General features: G+C 52.6%; 1 protein-coding gene across 1 annotated transcript; it reads left to right on the plus strand.

Annotated features, from left to right (window-relative positions):
• The first annotated feature begins 5,180 nt into the window (after nt 1–5,180).
• CSRP1 (cysteine and glycine rich protein 1) lies at nt 5,181–23,298 on the plus strand. Its single transcript, XM_077771964.1, has 6 exons — nt 5,181–5,315; nt 11,890–12,008; nt 16,979–17,147; nt 18,079–18,208; nt 21,457–21,550; nt 22,020–23,298. Exons 1-6 carry the CDS (start codon nt 5,272–5,274, stop codon nt 22,094–22,096), a joined length of 633 nt encoding a protein of 210 aa, XP_077628090.1. The 5' UTR covers nt 5,181–5,271; the 3' UTR covers nt 22,097–23,298.
• Nucleotides 23,299–24,843: the final 1,545 nt, after the last annotated feature.

Here is a 24,843-nt window from a genome sequence, read left to right on the forward strand (position 1 = left end):
TGGAGGGCCTGGGGCCCATGGGGAGCTCCTTCTCTGTTCAGGTCATTGGCTTTCTGGGCTGTCCCCTAGTCCAAGAAAGAGGGGGAGGCCCTACGCTGGTGGAGGAGGCAGCTCCACAGGGAGTGAGCCTCTCTGCCCTCTGCAATGCCTATAGCAGGCACTCAGGAAGGGCCGGGCACTGGGTGAAGGTGCCATACCCAGTGTAACTCTCCAGGGGCAGCTCTGAGTGGCCTGAGCCTGCATCTGTCATACTGAAGCCTGGAGGCCCAGAAGGGCTAGGTGGTTAGGCCAGGGGCTCAGCTCGTAAGTGGAAGGGGCAAGATCAGAGCTCAGGCCTGTCCTACTCTGGCGCCTAAATGCGTCCCTTAGACTTGCCATCAGACCAGGCGAATGTTAAGACTCCCCCTGCCTCTCCTCCATTTCCTTGGGGCACAAGTTTACCAGGAGTCTTGATCTCTCAGCTCACATCTGCAACCTCGCATCTGGCCGACAGGAAACCCCTCCCCCCGCACAGGTCCAGGCACAAGCTCGCAGGAGCTGCCGCGGAGGGGCGCACAGTGGGCCCGCAGAGGCGGAATTGGCGTCTCCCGCCCGCGCCGTCTGGCTGCCCNCCGGGAGCTGGGAGGAAAAGTGGTGTGCGGCCAGGGGGCCGTCGCGGGCCGCGGAGTGGGAGAAGCCGCCACACTTAGCGGGAGCGGCTCCCTTTCCAGGCGGCGCTGGGTGCCTCCCGGCTCGGGGCTTCCTGGCACAAACGGCTCCTGCGTGCGCCTGACTCGGGGTGGCCGGGCTCCCCCGCTCCCCCGCCGCCGGCAGGTCTGGCAGCAGAACAATCAGCGATTCTGCGCGCCACTGACGCTCATTGTACGGCGGGGGGATGAGGGCATCCGTGCCACCCCTTCCCTCACCCTCCTGCTCTGGGAACAGAACGTGCGGGGAGGGGGGAGGGGGGGCACCATCTGGCTTCATGGCCCAGCCTGGGGCATCTGTGCCCTAAGCGCAGGTGCGAGTTTTCACTCTTCTTAAAGAACCAGATGGAAACTGCAACATTTCGCCTGTCCCTACCCCAAGTCTTGGTGCCAGGTGGGGACGATTATGCCCACCGTCAGTGTTCTGTGGCTTCAGTCCTTGAAGGCTGGGGAGCGAGAAGGGAGCTGGTGTTGGGCATATTTAAAGCAAGTTGCAATATGTTACCCCACAAGCAACCTCTGAAGCAGGTGTTGTGTCCACACTGGCAGGCAGGGGGGATACCCTGCATGCCCTTGGTCCCTGTGCTATTGTCAGCTAACCAGGACCTGGGTCTAGGCTGGGAGCAGTAGCATGGGCTTGGCCCCTCCCTACAAGTCTGGGCTCCAGCCATCCACCTCCCTGCGCCACTGGAGTGAATGAATGGGCAGGACCTTCGCTCCCAGACAGGGCTCAGCATTGGGACCCGGTGACAGTGGCACTAAGGAGACCCACTGGGCTCTGGTAGAAAGTCAGTCATGTAGAGGCAGCCTGGATTCTCCGTGAGAGATTGCTTGGAAGGCAGACTGGCTCAGCCTTGACAGTTGGATTTGCCACTTAATATACTCTTGACCTTGGACAAGTGACTTAACTTCTCAATGCTTAGTTTCTTTGGAAACTGGTACTTTGGGAGTGCACTGCACAGACCTAGAACACAATAGGGCTCCGTGACTGTCTTTTCTCTTGTCTTCCCTTTTCCTTCCCAGAAGCTAAGGAGGCTGGAGGTGCTGGCCCTGGCTGGCATCTCAGGGGGCAGGTTGGGGATTTCTCCTGGGCCTTGGGGTCAAGGGTCCCATAGCTTTCACTCAACAGGTGTCTCCTGACTCCAGCAGGGCTCTGACTCAGGAGCACAGGGTCTCCTCTTTCAAGAGAGACTGTCCTCAGCCCTCAGCTGCTTTCTGGCAACTTCCATCCGATCCCTGCTGAATGCAGCCCTGCACTGCCCCTGGCTTCCCAGGGAATGACCCTTTGCCTCGGGGAGGATATCCGGGGTGTGGACAGTCAGACCGGGAAGGAAGTTTATCCCACAGAGGGTGTGGTGTGGGCCACACGAGGGGGAGGGGGTCAGAGCCCAGGACAGAGGGTCTGGGGGGACAGATGCTGGAGAGAAGCTGCAGAGCAGGCCCACCAGGTCCCCGGGGCTGCTAATAAGGTGTGGGAAACGGGGCTGCCACAGCTTTTAGCCCCTGGTCTGCCGTAGCACCTTCCCCCTGGCCCCAGAGGTTTACTTTTTCAATGGTAAACTTCTGCATCTGGAGCCTGAGCGTCCTCAAGGGAGTAGAGTAGTGGTAGCCTGTGGTGTGGACACTTGGTTGGTGGTCAGCAAATATTTAGTGAATGAACGGGGTAGGATAGATGCAGGCTTTTAGCTGAGTTGCCCTACTAGACGCTCATAAACCTTGCAAATAGTTCCCAGCCAGTTTTTCCCTGTGACTAAGACCAGGCAAGGGGATAAAAAGATAGTTTTTATTTTCCTGTGGATCTCCTGATGAGGAAAGCAAATTGTGAAGGCTTAAAAAAAAAAAATTTTTTTTTAATGTTTATTTTTGAGAGAGAGAGAATGACAGGCAGAGCGTGAGCAGGGGAGGCCAGAGAGAGAGGGAGACACAGAATCCAAAACAGGCTCCAGGTTCTGAGCTGTCTGCACAGAGCCTGACACAGGGCTGGAATGTACGAACCATGAGATCGTGACCTGAGCCAAAGTCAGATGCTTAACCCACTGACCCCCCCCCCCCCCCGGCCCCCCAGGCGCCCTTGAGTAGCCTTTTTTGATAGGTTGCCAAGGTTTTAAATAGTTTTGTAAGCCCAGCTTATTGTGAACAGTAGGTTTGCTTGAGGATTGAAGAGTCCTGCATTATACATTTTTACATATTTATTTATTTTCGAGAAAGGCAGGGGAAGGGCAGAAAGAGGGAGAGAGAGAATATCAAGCAGGCTCTGTTTGCTGTCTGCACAGAGCCCAACGTGAGCCTCAAGCTCACAAACTGTGAGATCATGACCTGAACTGAAATCAGGAGTTGGACCCTTAACCCACTGAGCCACCCAAGTGCCCCCTACATTATACATTGTGACGTGCAGTCAGAACTTCTAAACACAGAGTCGCCAGGGAGAACAAAAGAACCTTTCCTCCAAGTCAACCATCTGCCATTACTTGGGCATCTTGGTAAATATGTAGAGTCACAAAATTGAACAATAAGTATTAGAGTTGGCCTTCCCTTACGGAAATAGTAAGCAGATATCTGCACTTACCATGCACCAGAGATTGGCCTAAATCTTTCCTGTGTATTATCTTCACCCATCTATGAACAATCTAATGCTCTCCATTTTACAGATGAAGAAACTGAGGCTCAGAAGTGATAAGTAACTTGCCCAGTATTGCAGCTGGTCAGTTATGGAGTTACCATTCAAACATAGTAGGCCAACTCCTTCCAAAACCCATGCTCAGTCATTTTATTATTATTCCTCTTTGCTCCCGTACATTCTTAATTTCTAAATCAGTTTACTAGGGCAGTACATATCTGCCATTTGTGAAACACATGAGCTTATAAAAAGTGCTTTGCTGTGGCTTATAAAGTGCTCAGGGAAGATATGGCTTTGCCATTGTGAACTTGAATGGAGGTAGGGTTAGAACTCATGACCTCTAGGTTTTTCCACTCTGCCCCATGGCCAGGGAGGAGGGGGCACCCCTGGATGGTAGGTGTCAGATCCTAGTGGATATGCCTTTACCAGGTCTGATGTGTGTTTGAATTTCCAGGCCAAGTTTGCAGGAAAGAAAAGAAGTGTGGAAGAGCGACTGCTTAAGAAAAAGGCACACACACACACACACACACACACACACACACACAGTAACTAGCTGTGGGTAGGGAGGACAGGAAGGTGGGTGCTGGGTACTAGAGGCTTTGCCTGTGGTTTCCAGTCGTCAGGAATTTCTATGGTAATGACGTGGCTGTACTACGCAGCTCCCCAGGAATTCGTCTGACGTGGGCATTGAGTCATTCCCATGTATGGTAAAGTGTGTAAATACTGAGGCGGCTAGCATTTCCAGACGCTGGTATTTCCAGTGCTTCCCCAGGGCCAGAAAGGCAGCGTCTGCCTCCTCAATAGCAACAAAGGAGGAAGAAATAGAAGGTTTGCAGCTGGAGCACAGGCTCAGCCCCAACTAGGCACCGGACCCTCCTCCCTCTCCTGTGCGCCTGATGCTTTTCGTGTAGGGACAGCGGGGGAGGGAGCTTCCTGCGAAGTCAGCTGCAGACAACCTGTTTTTATAAGGCTCAAGTGCTAATTTGTTTTTGCTTTTTGAAAATCAATCCAAGAAAAATCCATCAGACCTTTCAGCGTGGGACGACCAGTTGTTACCACTCTGTGTTGACATCATTCCAGAAAAGAACCAAAGAAACTTGATCCGTTGACACGTCTGTGAGACATTATGATATAAGATGTCTCGTGGTAGTTTTGAAATATTACAAAAAAGCATAGACCTTCCCCCTCCTCCTTCTGTTGGCCTTCAGGTTTCTAAGCTCCGAAGGGTGGAGAGATCTGCTATGAGACTCATTAGGAGACCAGCAGGAAGAGACATAACACTGTACCCGTCAGCTCACAGTCACACAAAGGCCATGGACATAAGGATGGTGGGAAGGGAACACTCCTAGTGCAGGGAGAGACCTGAGCTGGGACGACGGTCAAGTTCTAGGGTTCCACGGGGCCTGGAATGGCCAGAGCTCAAAGATGCCGCTTAGCTTCTCGGAGAGGTGAGCCATGTGCAGGGGTGTGAAGGAATCGTGTAGTGGGCTGTGTGAGGCTGGGGACACGTTTGCGGGTTTTAAAAATTATTTTTGTATTTTTAAGTTTATTTATTTATTTTGAGAGAGAGAGAGCGAGCAAGTAGGGTAGGGGCAGAGAGAGAGGGAGAGAGCTAATCCCGAGCAGGCTCCACACTGTCCAGCACAGAGCCTGATGTGGGGCCCGAACTCAGGAGCGGCGAGATCATGACCTGAGCTGAAATCAAGAGCTGGACACTTAACTGCCTGAGCCACCCAGGCACCCAAGTTTGTTTTTTGTTTGTTTTTTTTTTCTTTTAATTGGCCATTCCTCCCCCTCCCAGTGACCCTTATTTTTGGGGGAAATCTTATTTCCTGGGCTTTCAGGTGTCAGCTCTTAAGACATGGGCTCTGAACCCTGATCGACATGGCCCCGCCTCCTTCCCTCTCTCTCTTGGCTGCTCTCCTGAGGGGGCATGGAAGAAGAGATTGAGCTGCAGGATTGGAAAGGATGACAGCTCTCCTGTGTACCTGGCCAAGCACCAGAAAGCTCAGGTAATATGAGCAGTACATTTCTAATTCGACAAACACCTGACAGGTCTCTACCAGACCGAGTGGGTGGGGACCTGAACCCTGTGCCCAAAAGTCCCTCTTTGACCCTAGGGAAAAAGAGAGTTTTGGAATGGGAGACATGGGATTTTTCCACTGGAGAAATAAAGACGTGGAATGGTTATGTCAAATCGTGGTTTGACGAGAGGAGGCTTTCCCTCAGGCACCTGTGGCCGGTGGTTAAGGATTATACATCTCTGAAATGGTTCCTTGGACTTGAAACATGACCACACTGAACCTATCACATCATGCCAACTTTCATGACATGTGTGAACATGAGAGTCTAGGCCTTGCATCTGGTCCTTTCTCTCTTGCTGTGCAAGTCGCCGTCTTGAATCCCTCCTCACAAGACTGAGGACCTGGATACAGCTCTTAATGGGACAACTAGATAGGAAGGTGTGGACAGTTAGGTGCTTATCAGAAGAGGGCAATCTTCTTAGCTTCTAACTTCCAGCCAGCCCTAAGGATCCTGACGTTTCAGGTAAATAGCTGACCAGATTTTTCTAGCCATTCAGCAGAAAATTCAAGCCCTTATTCTCTGTTGAGATTATCAGCATAGTGAAGAAGAACAAACCAGAACACAGACTGCAACTGCGAATGAGCATGTAACTCTCCGAAGGGAACCCGCTGCAAACTCACCAGGTGGATAATGGATTACAGAAGATAGCAGTGATTCCTGAACACCCAGAACAATATGCAAAAGAGCTTGATATAAAGATACAAGTCTCTGCTTGCATCTGAGGCAGCCAGGGGGAACTAAATCCCAAAGAAGGGCAAGTCACTTCTCTCATTTGCTGGGCTGACAGATCCGTCAGGAATCTGTGGTCCCTATTTGGCATGTTCTTGCTCAAGCCTTGCTCCTTCCAGATGTGGACTAGCTGGGAAGGACAGTAGACATCTGGCCCCACAGCTGGTGTCAAGCTTGCCTGGGCCAGTCCTGTCAGTGGTGATCAGAGGACCGAGGACTTACAGTATGCCTGGCCCTCTGCCATCGCTTCCATATGTTTTCATCGCTCTGCTGAGCAGCGATTTTAGGGAGCCAGTGAATGGTCCAATTTAGAGACTAACGAATTGAATCTCAGAGAGGAAAGTAAGTTGCTCAAGATCCTTCAGCTATGAAGGGAGGAGTGCAGACCCACTTTCCTAACTGCTGAACTCTCTCACCTGAACTCTGACCTGGGGAACTTTCCTCCTCAGAGTCCCCTGTAGTGTGTCTCAACAGCCAGAACTAGGAAGGCAATTGAGAAGAAGCTAGGTGTCCCCCTAAGTACTCCAGAAACTCTGAGAAACAGGTTGCCTTTTAAGGCAACTCAGCCCCCTGATAGATAGCTGGAATTTGGCTGATGGAAAGAAGGGGCTGAGCAGGAAGCGGGAGTAGGGGTGGAGTGAAGAGTGCTCCCTGCTGTAGGGAGGGAGGTGGCCAGGGCTCCCTCCAGCTGAAGCTTCCCCACAGGCAGGTCCCCTGGAGGGGTCCTCACGTGGACAGAGGGGATGGGGAGCCCATCCACACGGGTGGTCTGGGACCCTTCCGGTTAGTGAATCGTCATTGTTTTTCATCCCAACGTTCTAGAGCCCTTGTCCCTTCACTGGGCTCCTGAGAGGAGAGTCAAGGGACTCAAATGGCCAGGCTCAAAGGAACGACGCAGCCCACAGGCGTCCTGGGCAGATTTTCCTCACTGGCAGGGCCTTGGGTTTCACCGATTCTCCGCCCATGTTCCTGTTTCCCTGGGGCCCTGCTGGATGCGGGCCCCTGACATGGAGCCAGGGAGAACAAGGAGAGGCCTGTATGGACTGTGGGTCTCCCCCAGAGGGAGAAGGGCTTTGTGTCTGGAAACAAAACGCCGTTTGGAGCTGCTCGCAACCACATGGTTAGGGGAACTTTCCTCCCTTGGGGGTATTCCTAGGGGCATGGAGTGTGTCCCCTCCTGGTTCAGGGGGTTGGGGAGGAAGGAGAGAGCCATGCAGTGGTGTCCTGTGTGCCTACTGTGAGCAGGCACTCTTAAATACTACGGTGCATCAGCTTGGCAGTTGGGGTGACAGAGGACTCAGAAGTAGCTAACCCTACACTGGAATCCCAGTTCTGTCTCTTCCAGATGAGTAACTGCAAGCAGGTGCATAATTTCTTTGAGCCTTGGTTTGTGTATCTGTAAGGTGGGCGTATACCCCCTATCGCCAGGTGGGGAAGAATGAGATGATTTATGTAAACTGGTGCATAGTAAGCATGCAATCAATGGCAGTCTATCGGTTGGGGTGCCCTGACTGCAGGCGTTCTGGGGGTGATGTCTAGTCACTTCATCAGAGGCAGAAGAGAACCTGTGTGGCTCCGTATGAACCGGTGCGTTTTTCCCAGGAGCTTCCCAGACAGAGCTCCCCTCACATGTCACTGCCGGTGCTTGAAGCAGCCCCCGCGAGAGAATGGGATGGCCATGGTCGGCCAGGTGACGAGGCTCTGCCCCTACAGCTGAGGATAGAAGCACCTCCCCGAGTCACGCCATGGAGGGGTGGCTGCCTGAATAGAATTGGGGTTCTGCAGCAAGAAGAAGGGGGAGTGGTTGACGGTTAGGCAGACAGCAATACACACCTCTGTTCTCATCCAGCTGCGCTTCACATTATATGGCTTTGCAGCCCTGAGCTCTTGCTCAACAAGGCACCTAGCCCCTGGAGTCTTCAGGGCAGAATGGGGCTGAAGGAATGGTAGGGCATCAGAGGCTGGGATGGGGACTGTCCCCCGGGACCTGGGAACGCAGGCCCTGTGTGGGTTATCTGAGGAAGGCAGAGAGAAGTCACACGCGGTTAGAGAAATTCTACCTGCGGGTGTGTCGGTGACGTGCATAAGCCTAAGGAGCTGTGGCCAGTCTAGAATGTGCGGAGGGGAAAACTGGCCTTATGCACTGGCCGATGGTGGGACTGGACCCAAGTGGGAGAGGACAAGGGGCCCCAGCCTCAGTCTCCCGCCTCCTCACAGCCTCTCCCAGCTCTGTGCACAGGTGTTGACTGAACACTTCCCACGTGCCAGGTCCTGCTCTGGGCATTCTGGGGGCGGAACCCAGCGATTATATCACCAACCCTGATCTTTTGGGAGGTAACAGGAGACAGCTGGAAAAGGAAGCAGAGACGGTGCAGGGGAGAACCTCAGTGTGAGGGGGGTGATTGTTCTCAGGCAGCAGGGAGTCACTGATGGTTTTTGAGCGGGGGAAGCCTCCACAAAAAAGATCTGGCAGCTGCATGGGGATGGAAGAGGAAAGAGTTCCAGAAACAGCATGGCCCTAATTGCTGTCTCCCTAGGCCTGTATTCGATTGTAAAGTAACTGGCTTAAACAGTAGAGGGAATTTGTTGGTTTGTTTAACTGGAAAATTCAGAGATAGATTGAACTTTAAGTCTGGCTGAATTTGGTGGCTTAGTGATGTCATTACAGACTCAGTTTCTTTTGTCTCTCAGCTCTGTCTTCCCTGCTGTCAGCTTCATTTTGGGACTGCCTGTCCCTTTTGGGACAACCACCTCGGAGTCCATTGCTTCCTGTCCTCACTGGGGGGCCGGTGGGGGAGGGAGAGGGACTTGCTTCCAGGAAGTTCTCTCAGAAGAATGGGATGGTTTTTCCTCCAGAGACCTCAGAACTGCCTCTGCCATCTTATTGGCTTGAAATGTATAGCTGGCCCATCTTTAAGCCAATAACCTTGGCTGCTTAGGTTAGTTCCAGGCTATGTGCCATGGCTGAAAATTGGGGTAGTTGCCAAGAAACATGTGAATATAGTGTGGTGTCCTCCTCAAAGGGGATGGGCTGCGTGAGGGAGAGGTGAGTAGGCTGGGTTCGGGTGGTGGGAAGAGGTTTGGAGAGGAGAGAGTCTAAAGGGCTCAGTGCAGGTTTTGGGGGTGATTGGGTAAAGGGGAGCATTGAGTGGGTGCAGCTAAGGGAGGGGGAAGAACCCATCGATATTCTTGGGTGTGGGATAATTCCTTTACGACAGAGAGAATGGTTGTGGTTCTGCAAGCAAAAATGGAAAAGTCGAGAAAAAGATCAAGTCTGAGAAAAGGCAATGAGTTCAGGTCACTCACGTTGAAACGGACGGACTTGAGGACCATCCAGGGGGAGATACTCACCTGAACTCAGATGTATGAGACTGGGCTCAGAGGAGAGGCCAAGGCCAGAGATGTATGGAAGTCCTTGGCATGAAACGACAGCAAGTGCGATGGGACCATAGGAGATTGGGGAGAGAAGCGGACCAGCTTGGGCTAGAGGAAACCCCAGCTTTTAGGATATGGGAGGACAAAACAGGGAAAACGAAAATGTGTCTGTCCTCTTCACTTGGACAAAACCTTGCTGAAAATCCCTGTGATTGTTGTGATATTCGAGCCCCAGTGACAGTGATGAGTCAGCACCACCAACACCACTTTGCCCACCTTAAACCCTGCTTATCAGCCTGCACACATTTACTGAGTACCCCTGCTGGGTCCCAGACTTTGCAGAAATGCCCCGACATAGAGAGCTTGGCCCGAGGGCATCCTTCGTTCATCCCTCCATTACTTCCGGAGCACCTGTATGAACACCCGCATGCCAGGTGCTATGTAGGGTGTGGGACTCCATTGTGAGCATGACCTAGACCTTCTTCTTGAGCTGAGGCCTATGTCCACAGTCAGATGGGAAGCTCTTCAGTGGAAACCATGTCTCCCTCTGTCCTTGACATTGATTCTTGCTGCTGGCACAAGTCCTGCCACCGGGGCTCTGAATAACACACCCCTGCTTTCAACATTTACTGATGAGCCCCTGGTGAGTTTTCTCCTTAGGCTCCTTTGCGTCCTGAGGCAACAACCCCCTCTGGCTCCGTCCCCCCTTCATTTCCTAGCACCCTGCATCATCCTATGCTCACCACATCCTGGGCTACCTCGTCACCCATCTTCTACCCATGGTCGCCTGTGTTTTGCACAGGAGCCTGCTCTCCATGAACTTCTGTCAAAAAAGGAAAAGGGTCGGGGCATCTGAGTGTCTCAGTTGGTTAAGTGTCCAACTCCTGATGTCAGCTCAGGTCTTGATCTCAGGGTCATGAGTTCAGGCCCCCAGCTGGGCTCTGCACTGGGCATGAAACCTACTTAAAAAAGGTGTGGGGGGGGGGGCAGGGAGAAAGACCAACTACCTTGCCCAAGGTACACAGCCAGTGAGTGGTGGGTTCAGAATTGGACCCACCCTGTCTGGCATCAGGACCTCAACTCAGAACCAATACTTAGAGTGTCTCAAAGCTGGTCTCGGGCTGCCTGGTTTGGACTCCCCTGGGGTGCTTATTAAAAACCCAGATTCCTTGGGGCACCTGGGTGGCTCAGTCGGTTAAGCATCCGACTTCGGCTAAGGTCATCATCTCGTGGTTTGGCAGTTCGAGCCCCACGCCGGGCTCTGTGCTGACAGCTCAGAGCTTGGAGCCTCTTTCAGATTCTGTGTCTCCCCTTCTCTCTGCGCCTCCCCTGCTCATCCTCTGTCTATCAATAATAAATAAAAACATTGAAAAAACTTTTTAAAAAACCCATATTCTCCCGTACTTCACTTGGGGTCTGGTGTGGTGCTTGTCAATCTGATTTCACAGAAACCCCCCTGCACCCCTCATCCTAACGGGCTCTTCAGGCTTGAGAACTATGCCCTGAGTGCTAAATCCTACTTAAAAAATTTGCTGGGTTTTTTTGGTGAGCTATATCATACATATAAAGGAGCATATAAAACCTTCACGTATAATTTAAAGAATAATTATAAAGTGATCCCCTGTATGGTAACCACCCAAGTTAAGGGGCACCTAAGCAGCCCCTCTGGTGACCCCCAGATGGCTGTGGTCCTTTCCCTGTCTTAGAGGCGACAAATCTAAGATAACAGTTTGTGATAATCATTCCCTTGCTTTTCTTTATAACTTCTCTACCCATGTGTTCACCTCTTGGAAATATGAATTTTGTCTGCTTGTGAACCTTACACAAATGATTTGTGTTTCATGAATTACAGTTTATCTGCTTCTTTTGCTCCAGTGAATCTCTGTGAGATTTATCCATATTGATGCATGGAGCAGAGGGTTTAATTTATTGCTACTGCAACCTCCTAGAGCTAGTATTCTCATGTGTATTTATACTGTTTATTTTTTTTAAAAGATGTTTATTTATTTTGAGAGACAAAGAGAGGCAGAGAGAGAATCCCAAGCAGGCTCTGCCCTATCAGTTCAGAGCCAGAGGCGGGGCTTGATCCCATGAACCGTGAGATCATGACCTGAGCCGAAATCAGGAGTTGGACACCTAACCCCCTGAGCCAGCCAGGCACCCCGATGCTTATTTATGTTGCTTAGGGAGCCTGGCACAGGCTGAAAGTCCAGCAGTTGCTCAGTGCACATTGGTTGATGGCTCTGAGGCAGGAAGCCAGGAGGAAGTACCAGAGCTGGGGGCCTCCACAGGTGCTCTGCCCCCTTCCTTCTGTCCTCGGTCTGCCTGTGGCTCTTCCGTCATGGGCAATCTGTGTTTCCATCTCCCTGTGAAACTAATTCCCATTTCTGTGTCCAGTTTCAGAATGCCGAACTGGGGAGGAGGCAAGAAATGTGGGGTGTGCCAGAAGACGGTTTACTTTGCGGAAGAGGTTCAGTGTGAAGGCAGTAGCTTCCATAAATCTTGCTTCCTGTGCAGTGAGTACGCGCCCCAGGCCCTGCTGTTGTCGTTGTCATCGTTGTGGGGACTGGGCCCGGGCCTGCCCCCACAGGCCGGCCCTATCAACACCCCAGGGAACTGGCCCCATGGGATGTAAACAGCTTGACATTTGGCCACAGCGCAGCTGGGGAGGGAAGCACTTAAGGGCCTCTTTGTTCTGCTCAGAAGCTGCTTTCTAAGGGGACGGACGGGCCAGAGCTGGTGGGGGTGGCAGCCGCTGGGGGGCTGGGAGCCAAGCTTTCAGACTTGGTTAGGGAAACTTTCCACTCTGCTTTCTCTTCTTTCTTTCTCTGCCACAATGCCATCATTGAAGAGGAAAACACAAAGTTTTTACCCAAATTATTGCTTGTTAAAAGGTAACAGAGGCTGCAATTTTATGGGGACCCCGGAGTCTGGGAGAAGAGCTGGGTTCTCCCTTCTTCCGCCCCCTTCTGAGCCAACCTGGTCACTTCCCTCGCCTCCCATTTTGCTCCAACAGCCTGGGATAAGAGGAAGGCGAGCGGGCAGATCTTTGGGTATCCACTCCCAGGAACCCAGAGCAAGTGTGGCTCGAATCACAAGCCTGGATGAGTGAGGATCTTGACCCCGATGGTGTTTGCAGAGCATCCAGGGAGCAGCGCCTTAGGGAGGCGCCCCTCCCCCTATTTCTAATGACTTAGTTCACTGTGATCAGAACAGAGGGTCTGGGTCAGAGGAAGAGGTATTTTCAGCAACATGAGTTTTCCTTGAGGCAGGCAAGAGTGGGAGGCTGTGGAATGTCTTCGTTAAGCCCTGGGTTTCCTCAGCCGGTCGGTCAGGGTTCGAATCTGAGTTCAGTTTTGGTTATCTGTGTGGTGATGGGCAAGTTACTCAGTTTCTCTTTGGTTGAGTTGTCTTATGATTACAGGGGGAGCCAATACTACTTACCCCGGGGTTGTTGTGAGAATGAAGAGATAGAAGCTTGGAAAACAAAGTACTTATCGCAACCGATAGTGATAGGCACTGCCCTGGACAAGCACCTGACACCGAGGGAGCCGCAGGCACCGCGGTGTGGTGGCCTCACAGGGCGCTGAAGTCCCAGCCCATCCGAGACATCCAGGAAAGGGGGTCCCGTCCATCTTGCATCGCATGGAGCACAGTTGGGAGTGTCTGTGACCACTTTGTTCCCAGGTGATTTGTGGCCCAGAGCAGGAGCCAGAGGGGCCAAGGGCCGCCTGGTCACCGGATGTTCACCAGATCTTGACCTGCTGCATGGTGGCCCAGCCGGAAGCCACCAAGCACAGGGACCCAGGGGCCTGCCCCCTGCGCAGCCAGCCGGGGTGGCAGCCGGAGTGCTGTGTCTGCTGAACGGGAGCAAATGAGCCCTGGTGGGGCCTCCTTGGCGTCTAGCCCGCAGAGGAGGCCGCAAACAGCAGCATCTTGTCATCAGCAGCTCACCGCCCTTCGGTTTATTTTTTCAGAGGGAACAAGCGGGCTCAGCATTGGCCAGGAGGAGGGTCCGGGCTGCTGGGGTCCACAGCTTCTGTCTTTGCCCTCAAGCGTTGCTCAATCACTGGAAGCAGCCAGCTGAGAGGCCTCAGTCCTGCTTGTGGAGGAGTAGCTGTTAGTCACGGTTGAGGGAAGTCAGGAATTTAGGGGGTGGCACGGGAGGAAGGGAGCAGGCCTGGGGCAGTGTGTGGGGGTGTTGAGGACTAGAAACAGTTGTGGAAAGTCAGGCCGGGCAGCAGGGCTGGGAGGGGGTGTTTCAAGAATAACAGCCATAGGGAAGGGTCTCCTGTCTCCCTGTGGTCTCCTGGCCTGCACAGTTCTTAGTGTCTGAGCCCAAAGGGGTTCCGGCAATCCGGTATCTCCATGATGAGCTTATTTCCGGTGCCAGAAGAGCATTTTGCACACAGTAGGTTGTTGGTGATTTGTTTAAGATTGGAAGGAGCATCACTGCTCTCTTTCAGAGAAGTGGGTGTTAAATGTCCAGCTTGAATTCAAGAATTCAGAATAACCCTCAGAATCAAAGGACTTTCCTTCCTAAGTTTCTTCTGAAGGCTCTTTCCTTCCCAAGGCTACCAGAGTAGGGGCCCGGGTGACATTAAGGGCCATAGTCCCTTTGCTGGCTGGGCCTCTGACCACTTGGGTCCTTGGCTCTGGCTTCTACTCAGCGTGGTCCCCACATTTCCCTTTCCTGAGGGCCTGGGACAGACAGGAGGAAGACTGGCATGATGTAATAGAATCAGGGAGAAGGTCTTCCACCCTGGGCTTGACTTCTGACCTGAAAGCAGAAACAGAGAGGGTCCAGTATACTTCTGTGGCCAGTTCCTGTTTGCAGGCAGGAGAGCTGGGCTCTGCAGTTGGGGGGTGGGGCGGCAGCCCGAGGGTGCACGGCCTTCTCTGAGCCGTAGCCTCCTCCCTGCTGGACAGGTCAGGGTTGAGTAGCCAGCCCCGTGGAAAAGTGGACCCGGTCTGGCCTAACCCCATGGTGGTGACTGATAGAACTGGGCTGTTTCTCAGGACCCCAGAGCAGAGGGGAAGCTCAGAGGAACACTGCACGCCCCCTGACACCAGCATCTCCCCACCCACAGGCTGAAGTTTGCGGTCAGTGTTCACCTACTTGGTCCTTCCCACACGCTCGGCCTACGTGAAAGGGGGCAGGCAGAAAACAGCCAGATGTGGAAATCAGGCTTCGTTCTGACCTGTCCCTGCTTCTGACCAATTCTGTGAGCTGAAACTTCTTTGCCGGCCTTGGTTTTCCTTCCAGAGAATCCCTCTCTGCTCTGGGGTGGGGTGAGGGGGCTCCGACTTCTCACCTGTGGCTGCCTCTTGCCCATATTTCAAAACAGCATCACAAGGCCTCACCAAGCCTGTGGCATCTGGAAGGACATTTTTCCAACAAATGCCTAGCTAACCACAACTAAGTCTTTTTTTATCTTAATATTATTTAGTAGAAATTTAGTGAGGCCTTCCTTCAAAATTCCCTTTGAGTCTTTGGTGGAGCCTCTGGGTGACCAGACTATATGGTCCAGCTGCAGGGGGAAGGGCAGAGGGTCTTGGGGAGAACAGAGCAGAGCAGAAACCCACGGGGTGGTCTTGACTCAGATCTGGAAGTCAGGGTTCAGTTACAGGGAGCTGTAGGGAGCCCCCTGGAGGTTAACGACTTTGTAGGCCCCACTGTCTCCTCTGGGCTGAGCTCCTGGAGTCTCCTGCCGGTGAATCAGTCAAAACAGACCTCTGCTCCCCCAACTGCTCTTGTCTCTGCTTTCTGCCTTCTCTCTGGTTTTGGAATTCCCAGTTCAACTTGGGTCTTACGGGAAGCGATTCCAGGCCAGCTCCTGACTTCCCGCCCTAGAAGGGAATGTTAGAGACTGCCGTTCCCTCTCCCTCCTTCCTGGGAGCCAAGCCCCAGGGGAGGTGGTGGGAAGTTCCATATTTGGGCTGCTCAGAACACTGGAATGAGGTGGGGATGTCAAGGGCAGAACTAGAGGGTCCTTATTTAGTCTGAAGTCTCCAACCTGGAGCGCAGGGTGAGAGAGGAGCTGGCGGAGGGCCCGACCCTTTAAAGGCAAGAGGAGGCAAGTTGCTGAGCCGAGAGCCTTCTCAGAGGGAGGTGAGAGGCGTGGCTTCTCCAGGGGTTTCTAGAGGTCTCCCTCTTCAGGACATGTTTGAGGATATGGTCCAGCTGGGCACACTGGACCTCCATACTTAAGGAATCTTGTAGAACCAAATTAGCATTGCAGGACAAGACCTAAGCAATGGACGGGGGGACGAACGAGGGAAGTAGGTGGAAGTGGGAGCATATGATCTTTTGAAGCCTGGGCCTGTCCTCCCTGCATGGTATTAACTTTATATATAAGACTAGTAAGAGTAGCCAACATTTATTATGCACCTACTGTGTTCGGGGTATTGTGCTAAGCACTTTACATGTAAGATCTTATTTAGTTCTCCCAACCACCTTTTGGGGTGGATATTATTGTCTGCATTTACAAATGGAAACACCAAGGGGCGCCTGGCTGGCTCAGTCAGGAGAGCACACCACTCTTGATCTCAGGGTTGTGAGTTCGAGCCCCATGCTGGGTGTAGTGATTACTTAAAAACTAAACAAATGAACAGAAAAACCCAAATGGAGACCCAGAGGCTAGAAAGGCAAAATAACTTGCCCATCGCATACAAGTTCACACAGTTGCAAGTAGAGAGAGTTGAGATTTGACTCTGGGCAGTCTGACTGCTCCAAACCACCTCACGGGCACAGGCCCCTTCTGAGACACACAGAGAGGTATATGAGACTCACAGGCTTTCCAAAGCTCATCCCTTTCCAATCTCTCATACCCCGGGAGTCAGGAATTCTTCCCCGAGTCTGACCTCAGTTCTTCCCGTGCCAAACTGTTTTCTGAGATCAGAAACTCCAGATCTTTTTGTTGTGATTAGCACGACCCACATCTCACTCCAAAGCCCACCATGCTGGCTACTTAATAAATAGAAAACTTTTCTTCTGGGTGCATCACTTCACCTGTGATCCCTGCACCCCCAAGCGTGCAGATTGTTTCTTCAGGGTCCCATTGCTGGGGCAGGAAAACCCTGCCCTTCTTCCTTCCTTCCTTTCTGTTTTCTTCTCTCCTGTTGGGACCCGTGGTCTCTTTGTCAAGGGCAGAGGGAAGGCCCTCAACACCTTTCCTGCAGCCTGGGGTCAGTCTCGCAGCCTGGGGTGCACTGCAGCCTGGCGGGGTGTGAGGGTGGAGAGGAGGGAGGAAGGCACACCTGGGCTCCTGTGGGAGGTGGCCGGACCAGAGTTCCTAGAATTGGGCCGTGCAAATCCCCTCCCTCTGTCCTCCCAGCTCACTGGCCATCTGACTTCCATTTCCAGGCTGCTCCTGAAAGATCAGGATGTTAGGTATCAGTGCCCAGCGGGCTTCAGGGGCAGGGGCTTGCAGTGAGTGGGCAACTCACCCCAGTGCCGGCTCACCGTCCTCACTTCCCTCCCCAGTGGTTTGCAAGAAGAATCTGGACAGCACCACTGTGGCTGTGCATGGGGAGGAGATCTACTGCAAGTCGTGCTACGGCAAGAAGTATGGGCCAAAAGGCTACGGCTACGGGCAGGGCGCAGGCACGCTGAGCACAGACAAGGGCGAGTCTCTGGGCATCAAGCATGAGGAGTGAGTACAAGAGTCTTGCCACCCTTTTCCTTGACTTCCATCCTCCCACCCCCTGGATCCTCTGGATTGTATACATTGTCAGCCACTTTTGGTTAAGTGGTGGAAGGCTCAGAGAGCCATTGATTTCCAAGGTAGTCCTAGAACACCCCTGGGGGTCAGGCCAGTGAAGGGAGCTGAGGGTCCAGCGGGGATAAAACCAGGCCAGGCTCCTCCCTATATGGAGAGTGCAGCCTATATTTTATAGGGGTTAGGGCTTAGAGGGGCCCTAAGAATTACGTGGTCTAATTTCCCCTCTTCTCCAATGAGAACCCCCAGCCCAGGCTCAGTGGCTTGCCCGGGGGCCCCACAGCCAGTGTCTGAGTCAGACCTGGGCTCAGAGGCAGCAGCATCGCCAGGCCAGTCTCTCTCTCCGCCCTCTCTCACCACTGTAAGGGGAAGTCCTCTCCCTTCCTTGGAAATGCTACAGGGTTTCACTGGCACCCACTGACCTCTAACCTGTGGAAACAGTGGCTGTTTGCAGGCAGCCTGGCCACCATCTTGACCTTGGGGGGAATGGACAGAAATGACAGTTGAGTTAGCACATTTTAGCCAAGGTCATTGCCCCGGAGGGAATGATTTGTCAGCAGATTTCTCCTGGAAAGAATCTGATAATAGTCAGGCTGCAGGCATGGGGAAGAGAGGAGGGCAATTCTTAGCAAATGAGGTGCTAAATGATGTCAGTGTTTTAACTCAGTGACCGAAGGGAGTATGATGCTTGTGTGAAAATAGCATGGTGCTGAGCTTGGGTTTGTCCATCTGTAAAACGGGAGACGATCCTGGAGAGCTGCCCCCTACCTGGCATGAGAGGAAGGCGGAGACATGCCCACACAGGGCCAGCCGCACTTGTACTCCTCAGTGAAAGCCATCTCACTGCATGTCCTTCCCCACGCAGGGCCCCTGGCCACAGACCCACCACCAACCCCAATGCGTCCAAGTTTGCCCAGAAGATCGGTGGCTCAGAGCGCTGCCCCCGATGCAGCCAGGCTGTCTATGCTGCCGAGAAAGTGATCGGTGCTGGGAAGGTAAGGCGGCCTCTGGGGAGATGGGGTGCAGGAAGACGGGCTGGTGAGACGCCTTCTTGAAATGTGGGTTCTAGAACTTTGTCAGTCTGACTCTGGCTCTGCTCAGGGGAGCCTGAGCACTGGGCTTTAACTTCCACCCTTCTAGGGAGGGAGGATCCCTTTGTCCCCGTTGGTTGCTTGTCTCTGTATGTCTCTGTCTGCAAGGACTGAGGAAGGCACACACAGGCTCCTGGGAGGGGTGGCTTGGCCAGCATTCTCACTCCTGAGGATAACAGGCCCGCCATTGATGGGACTGATTATTGAATGCTTATGGGCAGTTTATGGGGGTGGTAAAGATCAATCTGTATCTCCAGAGCTGGGGACCACAGACCCCGAAGGGTGCAGGGATGGGTTTCAAAGGAGCTACAAGCCCCCTAAAATTATATCCAAAATCCTGTGGGACCATGGCTGTTTCTGGGAAGAAGATCGTAGCTTTCATCAGATTGTCAAAAACATTTATCATCCCCAAAATATTAAGAATCGCTCAAAAATCCACAAAACATTCCTTGTCATAAGTTGAGGATTCCAGGAAGCCCACCCACATACTCCCAGGCGAGAAATGTTCCAGGTTCAGGGCTGAGAAGAGCCTCCTGGGGAGCTCTTGCAAACTATTTGTGACTGCCATGTATGCCTTTCCTCTGTGGACCCCAGTCCCCAGACCACAGCAAGAAGCACTGGAGCCGGCCCCCATCCTCAATGAGACAATCCCATCTCCCAGAGAGGCTGCAGTAGAGACAAGGTGGGAGAATTGACAGTCACAGATTAGCGGTCAGAGAACCACAGAAGAGACATCTTCAATATATGGCCAGAGAGGGCTTTGGGGTCACCACGGGAAGCCCAGTGAAAGGAGTGACGTGGCCAAGCCAAGAGCCTGTCTGCAATTCTTCCGGCTTTGGGTTTTGGCTTTCAAGCCTTGAGAAAGGTGCCCTGGACCAACGGATGGAGAACTAGCACTCAGGCCACATCTAGACCGTAGCAGGCTCTCATTTTAACCCTGACAGTCACGGTTGGTGATAGGTATTATTATCTCATTTTACAGATGAAGAAGCTGAGTATCAAAAACATTAAGTAATTTGCTCAGACCTTCTAGCTAGGCAGTGCCTAGGCCAGGAGTCGAGCCCAGGTTCATCTAACTCTGAAGCCCATGCTCTTACTACTGTTCACTCTGCTTTGGGCCATCTAACCTCATTGAACCCACTTCCACAGCTGTACAATGGGAAAAGGTCATGAATCCTAGCACGATGCTGATGATTACGACCTTGGACCCTAGTCAGCCTGGTCTGAAACCTAGTTTTGCTGCCTTCTAGTTGTGTGACTTTGGGCAAATCATTTCTCTTTTGTAAGCCTCAGTTCTACATCTGTAAAGTGAAGCAAATGATGACCGCCGGCGAACAGAGTTCTAGAGATTAAATGACATAATGCGCATTCAGTGCCCAGTGCAGTGCCTGGGACGTGCCCAGTATGGTGGCTATTGCTATTCTGACTATTACTGTTGTTACTGTTATTGTTTACTTTTGGGGATTGTTGAGAGGTCAAAATGAAGATCCTCGCTATTGATTAAATGATATGAAAACAGGAGATATTAATCTTATTACTAAGTTGGTATCTTTCCTGCTCATGGTGTCTCACTAGCAGATTAGAAAATTATGAAAAATAGCTAAGAATCAGTATGTCCATTGCCTAGACAGGGTCTCAGTTAAGGCGGTAACTTCTAAGGGGTAAGATCAGAGAATTCTGTGTTCAAGCAGAAGAGGTTGGGAGAAACTCCCACCTCTCTTTGGCCTCGACCGGGAAAGAACTATTGAGGAACAGGAGGGCTTTGGAGTGCTGAATGATGAGCAAAAAAGGATCAAGCTTATTTGGAGGCAGGGCTAGGCAACGTGAGGGCTGGGGGGGTCCGTGTCCGATTCAGCCCTGCTCCAGCCTGGAGAGCTGGGGCAGCAGCCCCTGCTCTGCAGAGGAGGAGGCGAAGGCTGGGTGATGCCGAGGTACACAGGGTGCTGGGAGTGAGACCAAGATATGCCCCTCCCTCCCCCCCAGCCTCTCCATCTCAGCTCTCTGGACCGTGCCGTCCCTGGAGCATGGAAGGTCTGGCAGCCAGGAAATCTGAGGGGATCCAGTTTCCTTTCTCATTCTCCAGCCCAGGCTGTGCTGAGGGAGGTTCTTTGACCTTAAAAGGCTTTGTTTTGTCCTGCCTGTGTGCTGCCTGCCCCCAGCTTTCCCGGTTTTGCAGGGCTGTCTACACATTAGTGGCTTAGCCGGCTCCACTGGGGTTCATGGGAGTGGGGTGCTGAAGAGTCTTCCTGTCTGCGCTGGCCCCCATCATTGTGTGCAAACTTGAGAAGCCTCCTTCCCCTGCAGGCTGTGAACCCTGTGTTGCCTCCAGGCTCCTCTTAGACCCACAAAGGGCTTTCCATGGCCCCCAGAGCAACTTTTCAGGCCTCTCTCTGCTCAGATCAGTGTACTTCATAGACCCCCTTCTCCTTCCAGAGTAATACTAGGTACGATTGGTTCAGGGCCTCCTCTGGGCCAGGCCTGGGCCAGGCATGGCACACTGCTAAAGCCATCTAATCCCCAGAGCCACCTAGCAAGGGAGATACCACCAGCCCCCTCTCCAAGAGGGGATGGCTTCTGGGCACACGAGGCACCCAGTTCTAGAACTTCAGAGGCTGGGCTGGTTTGGTTGAATCGGACTTACAATAGTCTGCGCAGTGGCCTGGCACTGTAGGTGTCTATATGCAGATCCCATATCCATCCTGCAAGGCAGGCAGCGGGGCGTCCCAGAGCAGGAAATGACAGACACCATGCAGCAGTACGTGGCGATGCCAGGACAAGTGAGGAGCCCATGCGCATGCCGCTAACCCACAGGCTGGTCTGGAGAAGGCTGGTCTGGCCCTGCCTGTGGGGGACCGGCTGCTACCTTGGTGCTGGTCCCACCCCCTCACCTGCTCTTTGCGGTGCAGCTGGTGGCATTGCAACACCTCCTTGAAGATGGTGTGAGGTGGTACGTGGTCCCTGGCCTGCTTCCTCCTCTGCCTGCCCCACGGGCCATGACCTCCCAGGGGTACCAGCTGAGCAGACTTCCTAAGGGCCTTGAGCCCTTCCGCTGTCATGCTGTCATCGTGTCAAGGGAAATGGGGCTGGGGCTGGGGAGGTAAAGGACACTCTAGCCCCTGGTGGCTGCATTAACTCTTTCCTTCCCTACCCAGTCCTGGCATAAGTCCTGCTTCCGGTGTGCCAAGTGTGGCAAAGGCCTCGAGTCCACCACCCTGGCTGACAAGGACGGCGAGATTTACTGCAAAGGTGGGTAGCTGGGCTTCTAGTACAAGGGTCGGGAAGTCTGAGAGGGTAGGGAGCTCAACAGTTATGCCCTTGCTAAATGCAAACTGGTTCCTGGCCTCGGAGTCAATTCCAGAGCTTCTAGTATGACCCTTCACTTTACACAGGAGGAGACAAGCCAGAGGACAAAAGTGACTTGGCCGGAGTCATATGGCCAGTCGGGGCAGGACGGGACCAGAACCTGGCTTCCTAACTCCTAGTCCGATGCCCTTATAGCAGATAGCGCTTCTCCTGTAATTTCCGCAGTAGGGGGATAGGGCTGTAATGTGGAGCCAAGTACTTCCTCACCGCAGAGGTGAGAAGCGCTTGGTGGACTTTCCTGTTGGCCAGGTTCGGGGGTAGGGGGCGGGGCGGAGGGCCTTCAGGGGGAGGGCTGGGAGGTGTGGCCTGAGGGAGGAGGAGCCAGGGCTTAAACTTCCCTTACTCTCCACAGGATGCTATGCTAAAAACTTCGGACCCAAGGGTTTTGGCTTTGGGCAAGGAGCTGGGGCTTTGGTCCACTCTGAGTGAGCTGCCGCCACCCACCGCACGCTGCCCACTCCTGTGCTTTCCATTGCCGTTCCCTTCCCAGCAGCCTTGGCGACCTCCGGGATTCTTCCTTCCTCCCTTAGCTCCACCACACATCACTAATGACCTGAACTTGGGTGTCTGGCCCCCTTTGGTTTGGAGTCTGCCTCAGGTCCCACCCCTCGAAGGGGCTCCCTCTGCCTGGGATCTGACCCGTCACCAGCGGACCTCAGTGTTTTAGTGTAGATGGGACCTGACCCCTCCTCCTCCACCCTGCCCCACAGTCCTCTGTGTTTAGCCTGTTAGGCTGAGTGTCTGTCATCAACCTGCCAAGATTCCTAAGCCCACATCTCAGATCCCAGAAGAGCAGTAGGCCGCCTGGGAGGGAAGGGGGAGTGTGATGCGGCAGAGGAAGCTCATGGTTTATTGGATTCTGGAGATTCTCCTCTGTGGGTAAGAGGGTGGGCTTCTTGGTGTCCCTTAAAACATGCCTGGGGAGTCCCAGCTCCAGGAGTCACTAGGTGGATGCAGAAAGGCACAGAGATAAGGTCATGGGCTGTAGGAGCCACTTGCTTCTCTGGGCCTCTTGCCTCTGAGGCTCTGGGGGCCTAGTGCCCTCCCCTTCCGGATGAGAGAACGGCTCAGGTCTGAGAGCCTCAAAGTCGGATGTGGTCTGACCTCCCCAGGAGTCTAGTTCCTTGTTTGATGGAGGCCCTAATGAAACACCTCCAACACATACTTTCATTTATCAGTGGCCCCAGTCTGAGGGTAAATAGCTCTGCCCCTGACCCTGAGTCCCGAGGCTGTGCACATGGCAGCTCCTCTCCAGCCCAGCACAGACCAGGCCCATGCTCTGTTCTTACCACTCCTGCTTGACCCTCAGATGAGGAGGGAGGCACACACAGCCTCAGTCTTTATCTGGACACCCCGTCCCTTGTGTGCCCAGTCGTCAGGACCCCACCTGCCCACTCGGGGCCTTGCCCTTTCCGTCCCACCCTTCTCTAGGGACCCTTCTCTGGCCACATCACTCCCATCCCTTCCAGGACCCCACGCAGGAGCAGCAGGAGGAAGGGGAGGGGCTGGGCCTCGCTGCTCCCAGTGACTGAAAGGACAACACTATATAGAGCTGTCACCTGGAAGGGCTGCGGGCATGAGCTGTATTCAAGCTGACTTCTCATCTGGTCAATAAAGCTCTTAGAACAGAATTCTGGCGTCCAGATCCTTGGTCTGTGAGAGGACCGCTACCCACAGTGCTGGGAGGAAAACTTATCAGAACAATCAAGTTCATAGACGGTTAGGTGGAAATAAATAGGGTTTGTTCCTGTTTTTCTAAGGGGTGCTTTACTCGAGAATCAGTTCTAACTCAACAGCACTGCCTGGAATGACCTGACCAACCAAATCCTGCTTCCTTGCCTTGTCTGGCCCCCACTCCTGTATCTGGGTGTGAAAAGTCTGTGGGCTTTGGAATTTGAGGGGCTCAGCAAGGCCCCAAAACTGTGCTCAGGACTTCTTCCAGCTTGGAAAACCCCAGAGTGGGAGGGAAACTTAGCCAGAAGAACCTTCATGTCAAATCCGGAAAGTTTACCCAGGAAGGATGGAATGGTGGGGCCTAGCTCAGCGTGCTGTGTTCTGGCTGCTATAAAAAAAAGAAAAAAATAGCATAGACTGGGTGGCTTATAAACACAGAAATGTATTTCTCATAGTTCTGGAGTCTGGGAACTCCAACATCAAGTCCAAGATCAAGACCAAGTCCCTGGCAGATTCACTGTCTGGTGAGGGCCCACTTCCTGGTTCACAGACAGCCAACTTTGTGCTGTGTCTTCACATGGCAGAAAGGACAAGGGAGCTCCCTGGAGCCTCTTTTATAAAGGCACCAATTCCGTTCATGAGGTCTCCACCCTTATGGCCTAACCAGAAGTGCCACCTTCTAATACCATCACATTGAGGATTAGGTTTCAACATAAAAATTTGGGTGGGGAGGGGGCACAGACATATAGGCTGTAGCATTCTGCCCCTGAATCCCCCAGTTAATGCCCTTTTCACATACAAAACACATGTATTCCATCCCAATAGCCCCCAAAGTCTTAAAGAATCAACTTTAAGGCTAAGTCCAAAGCCTCACTCAATGTCATCTGCACAAGATATGGGGGAGACTCCAAGTATGACTCATCCACAGGCAAATTCCTTCCCTATCTGTGAACCTGTGAAAGACACAGGCTATATGCTTCCAAAATACAATGGTGGGACACATGCAAGATAGACATTTCCTTTTATTTTATTTTTTTTTTTTAATTTTTAAAGGTTTTATTTTTTAAAGTAATCTCTGCCCTCAACGTGGGGCTTGAACTTACAACCCTGAGATCAAGAGTTGCAAACTCTTACTGACTGAGCCAGCCAGGTGCCCCAGATAGACCTTTCCATTCTGAAAAGGAGAAACAGGAGAGAAGAAAAGGAATGATGGACCCCAAGTAAGTCCCAAACCTAATAAGGCAAATTCCATTAGACCTTAAATTTTTTTTTGTTTTTGTTTAATGTTTTATTTATTTCTGAGAGAGAGATAGCATGATTACCATAAAAAAAAAAAGAATAGCACTTGGCTTTGGTTGAGATGGCTGGCCCATACAAATCTCCTTATCATAAAGTCACTTGGCCACACCCTCAATGTTTTCATTTTTTTGCAGTATGGGTAGGCTGAGAATTTTCCAAATCTAAGTTATGTTTCCTTTTTGCTTAACAGTTCCACCCTTAAA

Source organism: Crocuta crocuta, unplaced genomic scaffold, assembly GCF_008692635.1.
Source record: "Crocuta crocuta isolate KB4526 unplaced genomic scaffold, BGI_CrCroc_1.0 scaffold318, whole genome shotgun sequence".
Taxonomy (NCBI): domain Eukaryota; kingdom Metazoa; phylum Chordata; class Mammalia; order Carnivora; family Hyaenidae; genus Crocuta; species Crocuta crocuta.

Excerpts from the sequence above, each read along its gene's own strand:
- CSRP1 (XM_077771964.1), top strand. The coding sequence starts at position 5,272 with ATGACAGCTCTCCTGTGTACCTGGCCAAGCACCAGAAAGCTCAG. Across the intron at positions 17,148-18,078 it reads CTGGGCATCAAGCATGAGGA|GGCCCCTGGCCACAGACCCA; the intron begins GTGAGTACAAGA and ends TTCCCCACGCAG. Across the intron at positions 21,551-22,019 it reads CGGCGAGATTTACTGCAAAG|GATGCTATGCTAAAAACTTC; the intron begins GTGGGTAGCTGG and ends TACTCTCCACAG.